Consider the following 20,443-nt stretch of genomic DNA (forward strand, 5'->3'; position numbering starts at 1 on the left):
GAACATTGTATTAAGTGAAATAAGCTACTCAAAGACAAATATCGTATGATTTCACTCATGTGGATTCTAAGGAACAAAGTGAACTAACAAGCAACATAGAGCCAGACTTATAGATAGAGAGTAGGGTGACAGTTCTCGGGGTGGGGAAATTGAGCAAAAAGGAAAAAGGACTCATGGAAACAGACAATAGTGTGGTGACAGCAGGAGGAGGAAATGGGGAGTATAAGGGGAATAAATGGTAATGAAAAAATACAATAAAAATATATATATTAAAATCTTCCAAAGGGAGGGGGTGGGGAAACAGAATACCCAAGTCCTTGCTGAGGTGGCCACTTGGTTGGAGCATAAACAAAAAGGCTGCAGGTTGGTCTCCATCCCCAGTTGGGGTATGTGCAGAAGCCAAATGATTAACTGATTGTTGTTTCTTTATCACATCTCTCTCTATCTCAAAAAAATAAACATAGCCTCAGGTGAGAAATTAAAAAATAATGATAAAAATGAATACTGAGGGTATACTCAGCCCACATTATGAAGCTCTACATGCATGGATCAAGGATGGAGAGCAGTGAGGAGAGAAATGGTTGAGGTGAAGGGCATTTATTTATTTATTTATTTATTTATTTATAGAGAGGGGAAGGGTGGGAGAAGAGAGAAAAACATCAGTGTATGGTTGCCTCTTGCGCTCCCCCTACCAGGGACCTGGCCTGCAACACAGGCGTGTGCCCTAGACTGGGAATTGAACCTGCAACCCTTTTGTTTGCAGGTGGGCACTCAATCCACTGAGCCACACCAGCCAGGGTGAAGGGTTTAGAAAAATGGAAATTATTCACAGGCTGGGAATCCTAGGAGAAATGATAACTGTCAAAACACAGAGTAGTTAGAAAAGTATCAACAATATACAAGGTCAAGTAGATTAAGGTGTAAGAAAGCAATGGTAAAAAACTCTGTTAAATAAATGAGTTCCTAGTTATGACCTTAACAAATCCCTGGCATCAAATCCTCACCAACTGCCATTCACCAAGGCATAAACCCTTTCTGAGCCCACCCAAATGGATGAAGTCATGCCCCTCCTGTGATGCACAAATGACTCTTCCCCTTAACTGTCATTGGAGCCATGCCATGGCATTTGGATAAAAAAAAATCCTAAAAAAGAAACTGGAGATGAATGATAAAACTATGATAAAACAAGAGAGCACAAAACAGACTCTAGCAAGCAAAAAGATCTCTATAAGTGACATCAGCAAAATAGCAGAATAGGAGATGTGAGAAAAAATGTGAGAGAAAGAGAATTAGAAAGTTGATTTTAAATAACAACCTGAAGACTGACTTCCCAAATCTGAAAGACATGAAAATAATCAAGTTTGCGGTTTCTCACAAGTAACTGTACAGGTTGATGGGAGTAGGACTTCACCAAGACACATTATAATAAAAATGTCAAAAATGCAAAGCAAAGACATTTTGAAAGCACAAAGAGACTAGAAACACTTCTCACAGAAAAAACACACCCATATTGTATGGGTAAAGTTCTGTGAAAAAATCTTAAAGGCCAGAAGAAAATGAAGTGATATATTGAAAACACTAAAAGACGAAAATGTGCAAACCAACAGTATATATCCAGAAAACCTGTTCTTCAGAAATAAGAAAGACATGCCCAGGCAAGAGAAGCTGAGAAAGTTCATTGCCACTCACCATGACTCAGTAGAAATCTCAAAGGAGAAACTTCTGGACAAGAAGGCTGCGTAGGCCAACATGGATCGCCACTTCACACAACCACATCAAAATTACAACCAAAAGGTACAACAACCATCACTCAGAATGGTCAGAAACTGAGGTGAAAGGAAGTCTGACAACTACAGAATTAAAGAAACCTCATCCATCCAGACTTGTAGGAGAGGTGCAGACAGAGAATGGGCTGGTCCCACACCCACATGTGATAGATAAAATTCAGGAGGGATATCTCAAGATCAAGGAGTCCCAGCCCCACACCAGGACCCCAGCCCAGAGTTCCAGTGCCAGGAAGATAAGTCCCCACAACTTCTGGCTGTAAAATCCAGTGGGGATTGAGACAATGGAGAAAATGCTGGGCCCCCAAGCAGGTCCTCTTAAAGAACCTACACACAGACCCACCTACTCAGCCTCAGTCCCTCTGAGCTCCAGCACCAGGGTAGCAGCTTAAAAGGCACCAGTGGTATATTGGGAGAAACTGAAGTATCTGACGTTAAGGAGAGCAGATGTCACTGTCCCTTTGCTAAACCTTCCTGCCACAGAGCCAGCAAGCTTGTGCCATATCTAAGACTCACATCAACCTGGCTAACACTGCTTAACCTGACTTGGAGATCCCCAGAGACTCTGGCCCAGGCAACTTATGGGCTCACCTAAGCAACTTTACCATATGAATGACTCATCTTGGCACATGCTTCACAACTTCCTAAATCCTCTCAAACAAGTAACAGCTGGCCTCAGTGAGCCCCAGGTCCGGAAATAGAACCAGCCAGCCTAGATTTACCTAGGAATCTCCAAGCCCAGCACAGGTAGCAGCCATCTCATATTGCTTTAGAGCTGAGGCAGTGTGACCTTGAGCAAAAAACAGATGGGGGCTGAGCTTCTCCTGCACCACCTGGGAAATGCCAGGGACAAAGCACCCACTGGACAGCTTCAGACCATGTCAGAGCATCACCACCCTCCCCTGCACAGCTGATTCTTCATGTAGTATGGATGCTGGTGGTCAGTGGTCACAGACAATCCTTGCAGCTGACTGGTTTGGGTAAATGCCTCCCACTGATCTGCTAACAACAACCAAGGCTCAACTACAAAAGGAGGGTATACTCAGCCCACACAGAGTGTGCACCTTGAGTATCCAGCTTGGATGATAGGGGAGGCTGGGCCACTGGATCCTACAGGATGCCTCCTACATTAGACCATACTACCAAGACACAGACACATACTACCAAGACACATGGAGGCTGGAAAAACAAGGAGATAAAGGAACATGGCCCTAATTTCAGGGATGTCCAAACAATGGCCCATGGGCTGCATGTTGCCCAATATGAAATCTCTGTCATATCTCTGAACTTTTTTTTTGCTCATCAGTTTTCATTAGTGTTTGTATTTAATGTGTGGCTCAAGACTATTATTCTTCTTCCAGTGTAGCCCAGAGACGCCAGAAGGTTGGGCACCCTTGGGCTCTAAATGGAAAAAAAAAACAGAAACAAAAAACAAAAAACAAACCAGATCAAAACTCCAGAAAAAGAACTAAATGTAATGAAGATAAGTAATCTATCAGATGCAGAGTTCAAAACACTGGTTATAATGATGCTCAAGGAACTTAGTGAGGATCTCAACAGCATAAAAAAGATCCAGTGAGTAACAAAGGATACATTAATTAAATTAAAGAACAATTTACAGGGAAACAATAATAGAAAGGATGAAACCCAGAATCAAATCAATAATATGGAACATAAGGTAGCCAAAACAACCAATCAGAGTAAGAGAAGAAAAAAGAATCCAAGAAAGAAAAGAAGATAGTATAAGCAGCCACTGACACAACTTCAGGAGGTCCAACATTCTCATCATAGGGGTCCCTGAAAGAGAAGAGAAAGAGCAAGAAATTGGAAATCTATTTGAAAAAATAATGAAGTCCCAAACAAGATGGATATAAAGAGGCCTACTCCAAGACACAGCATAATGAAAATGCCAAAGGTTAAGGATAAAGAAAGAATCTTAAAAGCACCAAGAGAAATGCAGTTAGTTACCTACAGGGGAGTTCCCATAAGACTGCCAGCTGATTTCTCAAAAGAAACTTTGTTGGCTAGAAGGGACTGGCAAGACATATTAAAAGTCATGAAAAGCTGGGAACTATAGCCAAGATCCCTCTACCCAGCGAAGATATCAAAGGGTAGATAAAGAGCTTCTCAGACAAGAAAAAAAACTGAAGGAGTTCATCATCACCAAACCATTATTATATGAAATGTTAAAGGGACTTATTTAAGAAAAAGAAGATCAAAGCTATGAACAATAAAAAGGCAAAAATACTTATCCATCAAAAGCTGAATCTAAAAAAACTAAGCAAACAAAAAGATAAGAGACAGAATCATCAATACAAAGAACTTTTTGATGGTTGTCAGACAGCAGGGGATGAGGGGAGGACAATGGGTAAAGAGGTGAGGGAATTAAAAAGTACAAATAGGTAGTTACAGAATAGCCATGGGGATGTAAAGTACAGTATAGGAAATGAAGTAGCTAAAGAACTTATATGCATGACCCATGCACATGAACAATGGTTGGGGAATTGCCTGAGGGAGTGTGGGGTGCTGGGTAGAGGGGTGAAAAAAAGGAAAAACTGGGACAACTGTAAGAGGGTAATCAATAAAATATAATTAAAAAACCCCCCTCATAAATCCCAAAGGAAGTTCTTCATGTTGAAATGAAAGAATACTTAACAGAAACATGAATATATAAAAAAGTGTAACTAAATCTGAGAGTGGAATTCACAATATAGCAAGACTGCATTGGTACAATGTACATTACTTAAAACTATTACAAACATTAAAACTTAAAAGGAGTAAAAACAACAAAGCTAACATTGTGTACCTTAACAGATATACAATTTAAAAGATGTGAATTGTGACATTAAAAACATATAAAGGAGTAGTGTGGTGAAGAGTCAAAGGGAAGAATTTTTGTATGCAATTGAAGCTGCCATCTAGAGAAAATAAACTGTTGAGTGTCGCCCTGGCTGGCATAGCTCAGTGGATTGAGCGCAGGCTGCGAACCAAAGCATCGCAGGTTTGATTCCCACTCAGGGCACATGCCTGGGTTGCAGGCCACGGCCCCCAGCAACCGCACATTGATGTTTCTCTCTCTCTCTCCCTCCCTTCCCTCTCTAAAAATAAATAAAGAAAGAAAGAAATCTTAACAAACAAACAAACAAACAAACAAAAAACCTGTTGAGTGTCTTAGTTGTTTTATCTAAGCCTCTCAGAAACCACAAGCAAATGCCTATGTAATAGATACACAAAAAAGAAAGGAGTTTAAGCACAACACCATAAAAAATGATGAAATCACAAAGGAAGACAGACAAAAAGATAAAGAAACTACAAAAGTACCGGAAACCACTAAAAAAATAGCTAATAGGTTCTTCAACAAACTTTCCAATCAAAAGACATAGAGTGGTTGAAGGGATAAAAAAAAAACACACACACAATATATGCTTCCCAAACCTTTATGGACACAAATAGCCTGAAAGAAAAACAAGGGAAACATATTTATTGGAAAGAAAACCAAAAGAGGACAGGAGTAGCTAAAATTTTCTCAGATAAAATAGACAACCTCATACACTGACACAAAAGAGAAAGGTCATCACAGGATGATAAGTGGTCAATTCATCAAGAGGACAATTTGTCCTGGCTGGTGTGGCTCAGTGGACTGAGCACCCGCCTGCAAACCAAAGGGTTGCCAGTTGGATTCCCAGTCAGGGCACATGCCTGGGATGCAAGCTAGGTCCCTAGTAGGGGGCATGTGATAGGCAACCACCTATTAATGTTTCTCTTCTTCTCTTTCTCCCTCTTTTCACTTCTCTCTAAAAATAAACGAATAAAATCTTTAAAAAACTGAGGACAAAATTTTAAGTATTAAGCGTCCAACAACATATATTAAGATTATTAAGGAAATAGCTCTGGCTGGTATGCCTCAATGGATTGAGTGCTGGCCTGGGAAGTAAGGGGTGGGTGGTTGATTTCCAGTCAGGGCACATTTGTCTGTTGCAGGCCATATCCCCAGTAGGGAGCGCATGAGAGGCAACCATACATTGATGTTTCTCTTCATATCTTTCTGCTTCCCTTCCCCTCTAAAAATAAATAAATAGAATCCTTTAAAAAAAATATTAAGGAAATAATATCAGAACTGAAGGTGAAAATAGAAACCCAGTATTAGTCCAACATTATTAGGGAAATTTAATACCCCTGTTCAACAATACCTGGATCATCCCATCTGAAAGCATTAAGGAATCACTGAAGTTTGACTATACTTTACAATATAATAAATATTTACAGAACATTTCATCCAAATACAACAAAGGATGTAGTCTAGTCAAGGGCACAAGAAACAATATCTATGTAGGTCATATGTTAGGTCAAGAAACATGTTTTGAACTTTCAGTAGAAATTACATCAAGCGTCTTATCTGGTTGCAATGGTATAAAACTAGAAATCAATTTTAATGTTAAGAAAGATGGAGTATTGCCCTGGCTGGTGTAGCTCAGTGGATTGAGTGCAGGCTGCGAACCAAAGAGTCGCCGGTTTGATTCCCAGTCAGGGCACATGCCTGGGTTGCGGGCCCAGTAGGGGGCCACGTGAAAGGCAACGACACATTGATGTTTCTGTCTCTCTTGCTCCCTCCCTTCCCCTCTGCCTAAAAATAAATAAATATAAAAAAAAAGAAAGATGGAGTATTCACAGTTATGATGAAATGAATCACAACACTCCTCAAGAAAGAGCAGGTCAAAGAAAAAAATGAGGTAACTCAAAAAACATCTAGGGACAAAAGGAAGAAAAAACACAACATACCAAAGCTTATGTATGTGGAGCAGAAAATACAATTCTAACACCAAACTTTGTAGCGATCAATCCCACCTTGAGATAAAAGATCTCCAATAAACCACCTAAACATGCACCTCAGGAACTTAGAAAAACAAGAAGAAACTAAACTCAAAGTTAGCAAAGAAAATAAAGAGCTCTTTTTTGAGACAGTACACCTGACACTAAGAACCACAAAGCAACATTAAGAGAGATTTCCTGATGACATGACCCAACATACAGAAAATTATCAACATTTTATTACAAACTTCTGAAATTAATAAATTCAATGAAGATACAGGATACAGAATGAACATCAGTTTGGTATTTATGCACTAACAATAAACTCTTTAAATGGGTTATTAAGAAAGTAAAGAAATTTACAACAGCATCAAAACCAAGAAAGGATACAGGAATCAATTCAAACATTCAGGTGAAAGGTCTGTACACTGAATACTACTAGACATTGATCAAAGATGTGGAAGAAAACACAAATGAAAAGAAATCTTGTGTTCTTGGGTTTTAAGATTTATTACTGTTAAAATGTTATACTCCCCAAAGCAATCTACAGATTAAATGCAATTTTGATCACAATTCCAATGGTATTTTAAACAAAATCTTTAAAAAAGGAATCCTGAAATAGAGGAAACCTCAAAAGACCTTGAATAGCAAAAGCAATCTAGAGCAACAACAACAGATCTAGAGGCATCACACTTCCTGACTTCAAGGTATTACAAAGCCCAAGCCAAACAGTGTGTTGTTATTGTCATAAACACAGACCAACAGGTCAGGAATAGAGAACGCAAAAACAAACCCAGGCACAAATTTCCATTAAAGTTTGACAAAAACAGAAAGACACATGTGACAAAAAGATAGTTTCTTCAATGAATGATGCCAGGGTAACTGGACACTCACATGTCAAACAGCAAAACTGGACACCACTGATAAAAATTAGTTCCTAAGCCCTGGCTGGCGTAGCTCAGTGGATTGAGCGCGGGCTGGGAAACAAAGTGTCCCAGGTTCGATTCCCAGCCAGGGTACATGCCTGGGTTGCAGGCCATGACCCCCAGCAACCGCACATTGATGTTTCTCTCTCTCTCTCTCATCTCCCTCCCTTCCCTCTCTAAAAATAAGTAAATAAAATCTTAAAAAATAAATTAGTTCCCAAATGATTAAAAAATTAGTGTCAGTCTCAAAACTCAGAAATTCCTTCAAGACACCCTGGCTAGTGTGCCTTAGGGGACTGACTGAGTGCTCTTCTGCGAACAAAAAGGTTGCCGGTTAGATTCCTGGTCAGGGCACATGCCTGGGTTGTAGGCCGAGTCCCCCAAGTAGGGCACATGGAAGGCAACCAAACATTATTTTTCTCTCCCTCTCCTCCCTTCCCCTCTCTCTAAAAGTAAAAAATCAAAATCTTAAAAAAGAACACACACACACACAAACTCCTTCAAGACAACCTAGAAAAAAAGCTTTGGAGATTTGTATTGGCAATAATTTACTGGATATGACATTAACCTCCAGGCAAAAATACACAATCTGAACTACAAAACTACAACAAACTAATAACCTTCTGCACAGCACAACAGCAATTAACAAAATGAAAAGCACATTTACAGGATGGGAAAAAATACTTGGAACCCATGTAAAGGTATTTCCTGGAAATATTACAAGCTGTGCCCTGGCTGGTGTGGCTCAGTGAATTGAGTGCCAGCCTGTGAATCAAGGGGTTGCCAGTTGGATTCCCAGTCTGGGGTGCATGCCTGGGTTGTGGACCAGGTCTCCAGTATGGGGCACACAAGTGGCAACCACATATTGGTATTTCCTTCTCTCCTCTCTCCATTCCTTTCTCTAAAAATAAATAAATAAAATCTTTATAAAAAAGAAGGAAATATTATCAATTCAGTTCAGATCACCATAATAAAATGAATACTGTGATACACAAAAAAAGTTACACAGATTTTTTGATTTCTCAGTGAATAAAATTGCTGTTTACATTATACTGCAATCTATTAATGCAATAGCTTTGTATAAAGAATACTACATAACTTAATTAAAATATTTCAATGCTGAAAATTGGTAACCAGCATCTCAGCTTATTAAAATGGCAGGTTTTCTGACAGAAATATTTAACTTGTAAAAAACTCAATATCAATATCTGTGAAGTATAATAAAGCAAAGTATAAGAAAACATGTTCCTGAATCACATAAGTTAATTTATAAAATATACAAAGTTAGCCTATCCTGGCCTAGTAGCTCAGTTGCTTAGAGTGATGTTGATTCCCCAAGGCTGAGGGTTCATCCCCTGGTCAAAACACATACAAGAATCAATCAGTAGTTACAATCAGTAGAGGGTTCTTTCTGTACAGCAGGTATTGGGGCTGCAGGGAGAGTAAGTGGAATAATAATCAATGTTTTCCTCTCTGTCTCTGCAAAAATCAGTGAATAAAAATGAAAAGAAAAAGACTAATCATTAGCCCAAAAATATGGTTAAAAGCAAGGCTAATGGTGTAAACATTTTCCAAAAAATATGTAAAATTGATGAACAAAAATATAAAAAATGCTTTTCCTCACTCATGAAGGTGGAATCCATTAGGCTTCTGACAACACTACTCACCTCAAATCCTTCCCTATGGGGGTTTTGTACAGCAGGTATTGGGGCTGCAGGGAGAGTAGGGGGCAATACAAGCAAACTAGCAAGCAGTGCTGACAGTCCACACGTGAGGACAGAGCCCACCCTAGGGAAGAGAGGGCAAGGGGAAATGCAAGCCCTAGTCAAGGTCACCAGGAGAGGTTGAGGGTCTTACCCAGCGAGGATATAAGAGCAAAGTTCTCCAGCATCACATTGAGGTACAGGTGTCTCTGAGTCTCATCAAGGAGGCGCCATTCTGTCCTGGAGAAATATACGGTGACATCCTCCAAGGTCACCTTATCCTGTCAAAATTAATACAAATGAATTTGGAACAGACTTTCTTCTGGACCCTGCAATCCTACCCTTCCCCCTGTCCAAACCGCTCCAGAGGCCCCAGTTCAGAGAAGACACCGGTCCATGGCCCCAGTGCTGACTTCTGTTTCTCTGTCTGTCTCACTAATCACTCTTACCACCCTCAGCAAAGCAGCAGGGATGGGATGTACCACAGATAAATAGGATCAAAGCTCAGGGCCCCTTCCATCCCGCCAAGCAATTTGTCTGAGTCTCCCACATCATGCCTCCAACACATAAGCAAACATGGGCTTATACTTCACCCTTAAATCCCCAGAGCAGGTACTCAGGACCATGAGCTCACACTTCCTCCAGCTGTGCACAACACTGTGTGATCTCTGCCTCTTTCACATCCAGGTTCACTCCCTTAGCTCTGCCACCTCCTGCTCCACACCACAGGCATCTCTCAGAAATCACCCATGAACTTAGCATATGGCTTCCAGAGAGTCTCAGATATTCTTAACGATCTAGTACAATTGAGACAGGTCAGAAAGAAGTTTGGGAATCACTGCCTGGTATTGCTCAGTGGATTGAGCACCCCTGTGCAAACCCAAAGGGTCGCTGCTTCGATTTCCAGTCTAGGGCACATGCCTGGGTTGCAGGCCAGGTCCCCAGTAGTGGGGGCGCCTACAAATTGATTTTTCTCTCCCTTTCCTTCTCCTTCCCTTTCCCTCTTGTAGGGAGCAGACCAACAGCCGACCATTGACACAGTTGGGACGGATGAGCTGCACAGTAGAGGCAACTGTGGCCAGATCTCCTGTCTATCTCTTCCTGTATGCCTGTCCCTGCTAGCAATAGGTGGTGGGATTTTTAGATACCTGTGCGTTAAATAAAAAATCTGCAGGATGCCTCTGATTCTGTGCAAAATGACTTGCTGACCACAGAACAAAAGTCCCTAAAAACCCTAATGCTGCCTACTTTCCCCACCTGGGAAGTTAAGGACAAAATTAAACTATGGGTAGACCAGCTGCCAGAATGCTGGAGGAAGCTGTTGCTAGGAATGGTCCTTAAGGAGTCACCACTTAAAAGCTCAAGATTTATTAGAGCCACTACCCCTCCCATACCCTGGACAGGAACGTTGATTAATGGGACCAGGTGGGTAAAGCAAGGAGTTCTAGTTGAATATAATAATCTCAATACATGGAAACAAATACAAAACATGGCCCCCGCCCAAGATGTATAAATCAAAAGAACTAGGCAGGAAACCAGTTACCTAACCTAGACAAATCTAACCTCAATAGACAATAGCTAGGTTCTATATAACCTATAAATCACCCCTTGCATCCTTTTAACTTAGACCAGTCCCTAGAATCTTAATAGACACCTAGTTACTAATTGGCACCTGAAAGTTTGTGCCCATATAGCTTCGTTGGCTATCTGATTGATAACTCTCTTGGTCAAAATAACCTATGTTTAACATGGTTGATCTGTGGGACCTCCTGTACTTTTCGATTATTTCTTTAACATGACTGATCTGTAAAACCTTCTGTACTTTTCGAAGTTATTTCTATGGTAACCGTTTCTGCTTTAATAATTACACTATGCACTTGCTCCATAGAATATTGTATAACCTCCCCTATAAAAATAAAGATTAATTCTTCTCGGTGAGTCAGTCGGGCCCAAAAAGCCTGACTGTCCTCTGGCACCCCACCTGGTGTCTCGCTCCATTTTCTTCGCCTGAGCCGTTCCTCCTTCGCCTGAGCCATTCCTCCTTCGGGGACCCTGAGACCCGTCGAGGCTGGACCCCAGCACCCTCTCTCTAAAAGCAAAACAGTGAAAGGCAGGAAGCTCCTGTGGCAATCACGGAAATGGAAATTACAAGGACACCTCCCACCCAGAAGACCCCCTCAGATTTTGCCACCACAAAGCTTGGAGACAAAGCCCCTGCCCTGGGAAATACATAAAATCCCAAGAGCTGACTGAGCACTCGCTCCTCTCTCTCCAGTTGGCCGGAGTCCACTCGGAGGCACACGTTTTGCTTCCTTCAGTGGCGCCCACACTGGCCTCTTCCCTTTTTTCCTGAGTAAAACTTGCTTTAGTCTCACACTGACTTGTTTATTCAAATTGACCCTGGGCCAGTCAAGGACAATAAGGCTGTCTGACAAACCCAAGTTTTAGGAACAAACCAGGACAGGCGCAGCCCCCGGTGTGTTGGAGGTTCAGTAACCAAAACCACTGTCGGCCCCTCAGCCCGCCCCCCAACTCCCTGCTCGTCACACCCTGTGTCACCCACGAGCGTCTCCTGATCCACTGCACCGGGACCCGGGGTGGAAGCCTCCGTGGGGTGAGGGGGTGAGGGGGGTGGGCCCGGCTGCGCGCACTCACCTGGGCCCTGCGCCTCAGCGAGACCGCCGCCATCGGACGCCGGGCGCGGAGCGGAGAGGCGACAAGGCTGGCCTTGGTGTCGGCGTTCCTGTCCCGGCCCTGGCACCGCTCACCAGAGCCGCGTCGCTGGGCCTCACGCCTGCTGCGACCACCAGCACTCTCGCGCCTTCTTCTCCTTTTCATGTCGGGACGGCAAGATCCTGATCGCGTAATAACGAAATAAGAGAAGAGGAAATGCCCGCCACTGGAAGGTACGGAAGTCCTGCCCTGCAGTACAGCCCAAACGGAAATGCGTCTTCTGAGGCTTTTTCGATCAGAATCGCTATGTTCTACGCCCGCCTTCTGGGTTGTGTAGTTCTTCCACTCCAAGGCCAGCATCCTCAGTTTCCTCAGCGGACTCTGGCAGGGGATTTTCGGACAGACAGCCCAACAAGCATGCCGAGTACTAGGGGCTATCACACCTTGGTGAACATCGTTCCTTCATTTCTTGGGCGAGGTAGTCTGTGGTGTGCTTGCACTTTTTTTGTTTGTTTCTTTTGCTTTGGGTTTAACTGCAGCTTTTGCCTATCTTTCTTCAGCACCTGCCATTTCTGACCTCCAGGCATCCTGTCTCTTTTTGATTCACGCCATCTGACTTATGGCTTCTTCATGTAGAACGTGTTTGGGGGAGGTTGCTCCAGACATAACACTATCTGTTCTGCCCTAGTTGTACCCACTTGGCAAAGTCAATGTAATAAAATATACACTAAGCCCTGGCTCGTGTGGCTCAGTGGATTCATTACCAGCCTGTGAACCAAAGAGTTTCTATTTCGATTCCCAGTCAGGGCACATGCCTAGGTTGCAGGCCCTGTCACCAGGTGGTGGCGTGAGAGGCAACCACACATTGATGTTCCCCTCTTTCTCCCTCCCTTCCCCTCTGTCTAAAAATAAAATGAAATCTTTTTTAAAAAATACACTAATACTTAAGGGCAACTGATCCTGATGCAATCAGAAATCTCAGCTCTTTTGGTGAGCAGAGTGACTACCATCAAGACAAATTTGATCTTTTGCCTCTTGCTTAAATTATACATTTTTGAAAAAAAAATAAATGAAGTATATATTGAAGACCTCAAAGACATGCAATTACAGGAATTCAGTCCAGAAATTACATGTAGAGTTCCAGATGAACCAACTGAATATGACAGTCAAGGTAGTAACACTAATTTGTTGATGCATATTGTAATCTATTAAATATGCAATAGCACTATGTCAGAAATAACAAATGCCCTAGCTGGTGTGGCTCAGTAGATTGAGTGCTGACCTGCAAACTAAAGGGTCACCCATTCGATTACCACTTAGGGCACATGCCTGGACTGTGGGCCAGTTCCCCAGTAGGCAGGGTGTGAGAGACAACTGCACATTGATGTTTCTCCCCTCTCTTTCTCCCTCTGTTCCCCTCTCTAAAAATAAGTAAAGAAAGTCTTTTAAAAAAAGAAATAATTCTATATACCATAATTTAAAAATACTTCATTAAAAATGCAAAAAATCATCTAATCCTTCAATCAGTTGCATGCACTCTTTTTGCCTTTCTTGTTAATGAAAATGCATTGTCTCTGTGTTGGGAACAAGGAAATTAAGAACTAAATTTAACCTTAATAGACAAGAACCACATTGTAGCTAAAAAGAAATGATAAAAGAGCCAGAGTACAGTTAAGCAAACATCCCGTGTCTAGCAGATGCTCTCCCCTGGGTAGGCTAGATAAGCAATGCTTTGTAGTTTTAATCAGAAAATAAGAACCTAGCTAGCTAGAGCCAGGAGATTACTAGGTTAATGAACAAACATCCTGCCTTCCCGCCTTATGAAAGAATGCTTGGTTTGAAATTCCCGCGCACGGTCTTTGTAAGCGAATTACTAACTGCCACGTCTGCTTCTGTATAACGCTTGCTTGCCCGCCCATATATAAGAACGTAGTTGTAAGCGCTCACGGCTCTCGTTTGCAGCTCCTTGTGGGCACTGTGTTGCTGGACACTTTGAGAGTTCGCCCCTGCGCAGATTAAACTTGGCCAATAAAGTAACATCTTTGATACCCTGAAAGTCTCCGATACTTGTTCTCGCGTTTGCTGGATGCTACATCTGAACCTCAATAAAGCACATCACAATAAAAAAGGGTATGCCCATGAGGATGGAAATTACGGTATTGAAAATGGAGCAGCCAAAGAATTTAAATGCATGACTCATGGAACTGAACAGTGGAGTGGGGATTGCCTGGTGGAGTGGGGGGTGCTGGGTGGAGGGAGGCAAAGGGAGACAATTAAAACAACTGTAATAGCATAATAAGTAAAATATAATTAAAAAAAGAAAAAATTGACTAATGAATGCCTAAAAAGTGGAACAATAAATTGATGTTTCTCTTCCACTCTCTCCTTTCTTCATTTCTCTCTTCAAAATCAATAAATTTATAAAATAAAATTTTTTTAAAGTAAAATTATAAGTCATGGCTAGTGTAGCTCAGTAGATTGAGCGCCCGAACCAATGGGTCGTTGGTTTGATTCCCAGTCAGGGCACATGCCTGGGTTGCAGGCCAGATCCTCAGTAGGGGGTGTGGAATAGGCAACCACACACTGATGTTTCTCTCCCTCTCTTTCTTCTTCCCTTCCCCTCTCTCTAAAAGTAAATAAATAAAATCTTTTAAAAAATAAAATTATAAGAAAGGTATGCCCAGATTGAAAACTCTGGGAAATTTTACCAGAGAAATAACCTAGCTACCCCATCATACACATGACAAATATATGACAAAAAGTAGGGCAAACCTTTGAAAATAAAAAAGATGCATAATATAAATATAAATGAAAGCCTATTTATTTGCAATTTAAATATTAATTAGGAAAAGTTAATTGATGATAAACTTGGAGAATTGAATTTTGACAAAGTTATTGGTATTTTTGTTAGTGTGAAAATGGGATTGTAATTGTCATAATGAAATAGAACTGGTGAGTTACAGACATAGTAAAAAATTTATAGATGAGGTAATGATGAGTATGATATTCTCAATGCAATAACATTAGAAACACATTCAGGAATTATATTTAAGTAAATGAAGAAGTACATGTGTATAATAAAAGTTTACCAATGTTCAGCTCAGAATTCTTTTACATCATTACATGAAATATAATAAATAAGAAATTATGAGCTGCCATGGGCAGGTAGCTCAGTTGGTCAAATCATCAACACGACACACCAAGATTGTGGGTTTGATACCTGGTCAGGGCACATGTAAGAATCAATCAGCCCTGGCTGGTGTGGCTCAGTGGGCTGAGCACCAGCCTGCAAATCAAAGGGTCATCGCTTTGAATCCCACTCAGGGCAAATGCCTGGGTTGCAGGCCAAGTCAGTTCCCCAGTGGGGGAGGTACATGAGAGGCAAGCATGCATTGATATTTCTCTCCCTCTCTTTCTCCCTCCCTTCCCTTCCACTAAAATAAATAAATTAAAATCTCTAAAAAAAAATCAATCAATGAATGCATAAGTAGAACAACAAACCAATGTTTCTCTCCCTCTCTCTTACTTCCTCTCTCTATATAAAATCAATACATAAATTTAAAACAATATTAAAAGTAAGCATGCATGAAATGAAAATTAAAAATCAATAGTAATTTTAAAGAAATTTTGTCCTGTTTAAAACTTTAAAGGACTTTTTCCTGTCTCTCAGATTGCAGTAGGTGTTGAGGTCTCTCAACTCACCTTTCACCATCTGGACCAGCTGAGGAGTTTGCAGGTTATAGAGACTGCAAAGTTTGTGACACCCTTGATCTAAGACCACCCTTCAGGCTGCATGGGCTCCCTATGGGATTCCTGAGCATTTTTGGGATATGCTCTACCAGGCATTCAGCAAAGGAGATCCAAGCCGACAAAATCTGCAGACTGAGCATGTGCCACATACCAAAATACAAGGGACACACATTACCACACATCTCAGTTTAGTGGTAGAGAGAAGTATGCTTGCGTCTACAAGAAGAATGAAACTTTCCAGCTGGTGGACATGGCATGCATACAGGAGACCACCTACCAGCAAACCAGATGACATTTTCACAGCAGGATCTCACCTGGGACAAATACCCTAGGAAGGACACAGTTGAACCTGCAGATGCTCCCTCAGAGCACTGAGCAGAGAGAGAGAGTGAATCCATATGCCTGTGGAATAAATTCCAGAATCAACTTGGAGTAAGACTCATATGGACCCAAATTTAAGAAAATCCACAAGACTCTCAAGATTGTGGGAATTTAGAGCACACATGAAAATGGATGTTCCTCAGTTAATGAAGATGCTCTACTTGTAAGTGTAACAGCCACAGGACACTCAGTGATGTGTGACCTTAGAATACTATGATAAAGCATTTGACAGCATCCTCACACACAAAAAGATGACAAGCCCCTGTGGAGCACCAAGAGCATCTTCCAAACACTCACAACCACAGACGACCCTGTCATGTGAAAGCTGGAAAATACCTTGGGAAATACGTTGCCCACCAATGCCAGTATGGCCACACTAATGAGCTGTGTCCACTGTCTTAATTCCTGGGACACTGTCATCCAGAGAGTCTGGTTCAAACTCTGACAAGAGGCACAACTCTGACATTGACCTCCTGACAGTGAGTGAGACGGCCAATGAGCATGTCAGGGTGAAAGTAATTTCTTCAATTTGCCCTAAAACCTGGCCATCTGTGCCATTAAGGGGCATGTATGAGATCATGGCCACTTAATTTGAAGGTTCAGATTCACAGATAATAAAGATCCCCAAGTCAAAGGTGAATAGTTAAGCACTTTATTAAGCGAGACCAAAAAGAAAAGCAAGAATCAAGAGCATCCATCACCAGACAAGAAATCACCTACACCCAAACACAGACACTGGGGAACCCCAAGAGGCAGCAGTGGTCTGGGTTCGTTTGGGAACAGTTCTGAGCAAAGCGTCCTTCCCTTGGGTGGGATTCCAAAGTCGCACTTTGGGGCTATGATTAAATATGTTTTAGATAAACATGACTATGTGCCAAGGGCCTTGTGTGATTTTGACTAACTAACCATTCCATCTGGGAGAAGGGCCAATTCTCCCAAGGGAACAGCTAAAGATCAAAAGGTACTAATCTCCCAGGGAGAAGGGTCAGTTCTCCCTGGGAGACAGCACTATATTTTGCTTTTCCAATGAAGGTCACAACTCAGGCATAAACAGGGAGAATTTTTAGAGCCCCTTTAACCCTTCATCATGGAGTCAAATTATGTTGACCACACCTTCCCTTAGGCCTAAGTATCCTCTGAAGCTGATGAGATAATTAGTAAATGATTGTTGAAGAAATGAAACATGATATCATGGCTTTCCTTCAACACTTCTAAATTTATCAGCTCACAAATTACTATATTTTTCTTAGCTCACTAATTTTCCTCAAGTTCTTAGGAATAAAAAGGACCCACACTTTGTAGAAAGTAGAATTTCATGGTAGCCAAGTTTCCTGCAGAGCCATAGCTCAAGTTCATTCTCTCATATCTTAGAACTCAGTGTCCTTTATTTACCACCCTTTGAAACTTACATGTTCTCAGGCTTCATAGAGCATTTTCTCTTCTGGCTATTTAAATAATGCTCATTGTATAATGCCATAGAAAATCACTAATTGATTGCCTCTCACATGCACCTTGACCAGAAATGGAATCTGAAACTTCAGTAAGTACCCTGAGAATCTAATTTACAACCTTTCACTTAGTAGGAAAATAGCAGCCCATCCCACTGAACACAGGAGGCATAGCTAAGTGTGTAAGTGTGTGTGTTTAAAGATTTTATTTATTTATTTTGCAAGAGGGGAAGGGAGAGAGAAAGAGATGGAGAGAAACATCAACGTGTAAAAGATATATTGATCAATTGCCTCTCACATGCTCCCAACCATGGACCTGGCCTTAGACTTAAGCATTTGCCCTGAACAGGAATGGAACCAGTGACCTATTAGTTCACTGACCAGTGCTCAATCCAGTGAGCCACACCATCCAGGGGGTGTGCGTGTGTGTGTGTGAGTGTGTGTTTTAAATGTTCTGTATAAAGGTAGTTTACTCTGATGCCATCTTGGTAAGTAACACCAACAGTGTGAAGTTATATAGAATTCCTTCAGGGTGATGCTAGATTCAATCTGAAATACATTTAAAATCTGCATGGGAGCCCTGGTTGGCGTAGCTCAGTGGATTGAGTGCGGGCTGCGAACCAAAGCATCGCAGGTTCAATTACCAGCCAGGGCAAATGCCTGGGTTGCAGGCCACGGCCCCCAGCAACCACACATTGATGTTTCTCTCTCTCTCTCTTTCTCCCTCCCTTCCCTCTCTAAAAATAAATAAATAAATCTTTTTTAAAAATCTGCATGGGCACATAAACCATTACCTTCAAAGAACTTGGTGTATTTGAACTGATAGTTACTGTGTTGTGACCTTGAGTTCACTATTAAAAGGTTCACCCAAGCGGAGTCATGGAGTTAATTTGGTTATTATTGATAGTTTATATATCTTATACAATATGTCTAAATTCAGTTATAGTACCAGATAAAATTATTGATGGGAATGAAGTTTGTGTAGCACCCATTATCATGTGTAATCATGAAATGATTTAATATTCCCTTGGAAAAAAAAAAGAAAATACTGAGAGGCAGAGGGATATATGAGAGGGAACCTAAAAGAAACTTCGAGAATTTATTTATAAAATATTGTGTATTTATTTTTACATGTTGAAACTTTAGTCACCTTCAAAGAACTCTCCCTTTGATGCAATACACCTATCAAGATCTTTTCTTTAACTGCTTCAAGTTTTTTAACTCATTGATTTTGGTGGCTTTTAGTGTTTCTGCCATGTTTGTTTCTTGTCTTCCACCAAGGCCAAATATTTCTCTTTGAGGACTTTTTTAATCTAGGGAGACAAAAACAAAAATAAGTCACTTGGGGCAAGATTGGGTGAATAGGGAGGGTGGGGTATAGGGGTCATACCATTTTTGGTCAAAAACTGCTGAACACTCAGCACAGTGTGGGCAGGTGCACTCACAAATCACCCATCATAAAATGGGCAAATGTGTTGAGTCTTCAAAAAAAAATGCAATGAATACTAGGGCAAGGGGAAAAAATAAACAAATTGGATTACATCAAATTAAAAAGTTTCTACACGGCTAAAGAAACCATCATCAAAACGAAAAAGGAACTGACTACATGGGAGAACATATTTGCAAATGATACATCTGGAAAGGGTTTGATCTCCAAAATATATAAAGAACTCATATAACTCTACACCAGGAAGACAAAGAATCCAATTAAAAAATGGGAAAAGGACTTCAAAAGACACTTCTCCAAGGAGGACATACAGATGGCCCAGAGACATATATAAGGATGCTCAGAAACACTAGCCATCACAGGGATGCAAATTAAAGCTGCAATGAGATGTCATCCCACACCTGCCATAACAGCCATCACTATTAAATCAACAAAGAACAACTGCTGGTAAGGATGTGGAGAAAAGGGAACCTAGGGCACTGTTGGTAGGAATGCAGACTGGTGCAACCACTGTGGGAAAAGAGTATAGTTTCCTCAAAACATTAAAACTTGAACTTCCTCATAACCCAGCAATTCGACTGCTGGGAATATACCCTAAGTATTCTGAAACACAAATTCAAAAGAACTTATTTGTTAGGAATCGCTCTGCCTGGTTTCAGAAGCTGTAACCACCCCTCCTCTCCCCCCATTCCCATGGCTAAGGCTGAGTGAGCGACGAACCATAAGCTTCTAAGGAGACAAAGCTTCTCTCTCTGGCAGGGGTGCCGCTTCTGCTCCTTTTACTTCACCCTGCCTGTCTCCCGATGCTTAATCGGTTAGCCAATGACTGGTAAGATTCCCCAAGGGGGGAACGATTGAAGAAAGCCACGATCATGTGGGAGACCCAGGGAAGGACTTGAGGGGTTATAGCAAAAGGGCGTGTTGGACCCTAGCCCCTTGGCTTTGACATAGCTTGAGTCCTCATTCTGTCTGCAAGGAGTCTCCTAATCTCTTGGCTGCCTTACTTCCCCTGCCTGACTTAAGCCTGAAACAATGCCTTAAGCCTGAAACAATGCCTTAAGCCTGAAACCCTGCAGCCCTGTGCTGGAAAGGGCGGGTTCCCTAGGGCGATCAGACCTGATCAGACCTAAGAAAGAATATATAAAATCTTGTGTAACCTGCTTTGTTTAGAACGCTCCCAATGAAATGATAAGGGTCCAAGTGAGAAGTGAGTTTGTTCCTCAAAGTTTTATGGCCATTTAGCTATCTGACCCTGACTCAAAATAGGCCCTCAGTGCTGGGAGCCAGCCCAGCCCTGCTGTCTGACACAGTCACAGAGGGAGCCTTGCGTTGGCACAGCAGACACGGCGGGGGTGGGGGGGGTGGGGGGGGAGTACCTGGCACTCCTCTGCTTAATCACTGTATTACTACCCGTGCTTAGGGTCTATGTGATTTACCATGGGACTGGGACAAATGGCAATTCCGCAGAAGAAATACAGTTCTTCGGAAGTAAGAAAGAAAATGACAGCTCATTGGAGAGTGA

The 20,443-nt window shown here is 41.7% G+C and overlaps 1 protein-coding gene across 3 annotated transcripts in view; it reads right to left on the reverse strand.

The window, feature by feature from the left end:
• Positions 1-20,443, reverse strand: part of LOC123826149 (zinc finger protein 211-like) — a 105,445-nt gene that overhangs the window by 3,701 nt on the left and 81,301 nt on the right. Inside the window, exons 1-3 of one of the 3 annotated variants that reach the window (XM_045850085.1) lie at positions 11,878-12,134; positions 11,204-11,311; positions 9,377-9,503 (exon numbers count right to left, since the gene is read on the reverse strand). The exons of 1 other annotated variant lie outside the window; for it this stretch is intronic. In XM_045850085.1, coding sequence (XP_045706041.1) covers positions 9,377-9,503; positions 11,204-11,311; positions 11,878-12,060 — 418 coding nt within the window. In that variant the 5' untranslated portion in view covers positions 12,061-12,134. Of the gene's footprint in view, positions 1-9,376; positions 9,504-11,203; positions 11,312-11,877; positions 12,135-20,443 lie in introns of those variants that run through there. One more of the 3 variants, XM_045850093.1, reaches the window with a different exon arrangement.

This window comes from Phyllostomus hastatus, unplaced genomic scaffold (genome assembly GCF_019186645.2).
Source record: "Phyllostomus hastatus isolate PE091 unplaced genomic scaffold, TTU_PhHast_1.1 phas_contig_133, whole genome shotgun sequence".
NCBI classification, from domain to species: Eukaryota; Metazoa; Chordata; class Mammalia; order Chiroptera; family Phyllostomidae; genus Phyllostomus; species Phyllostomus hastatus.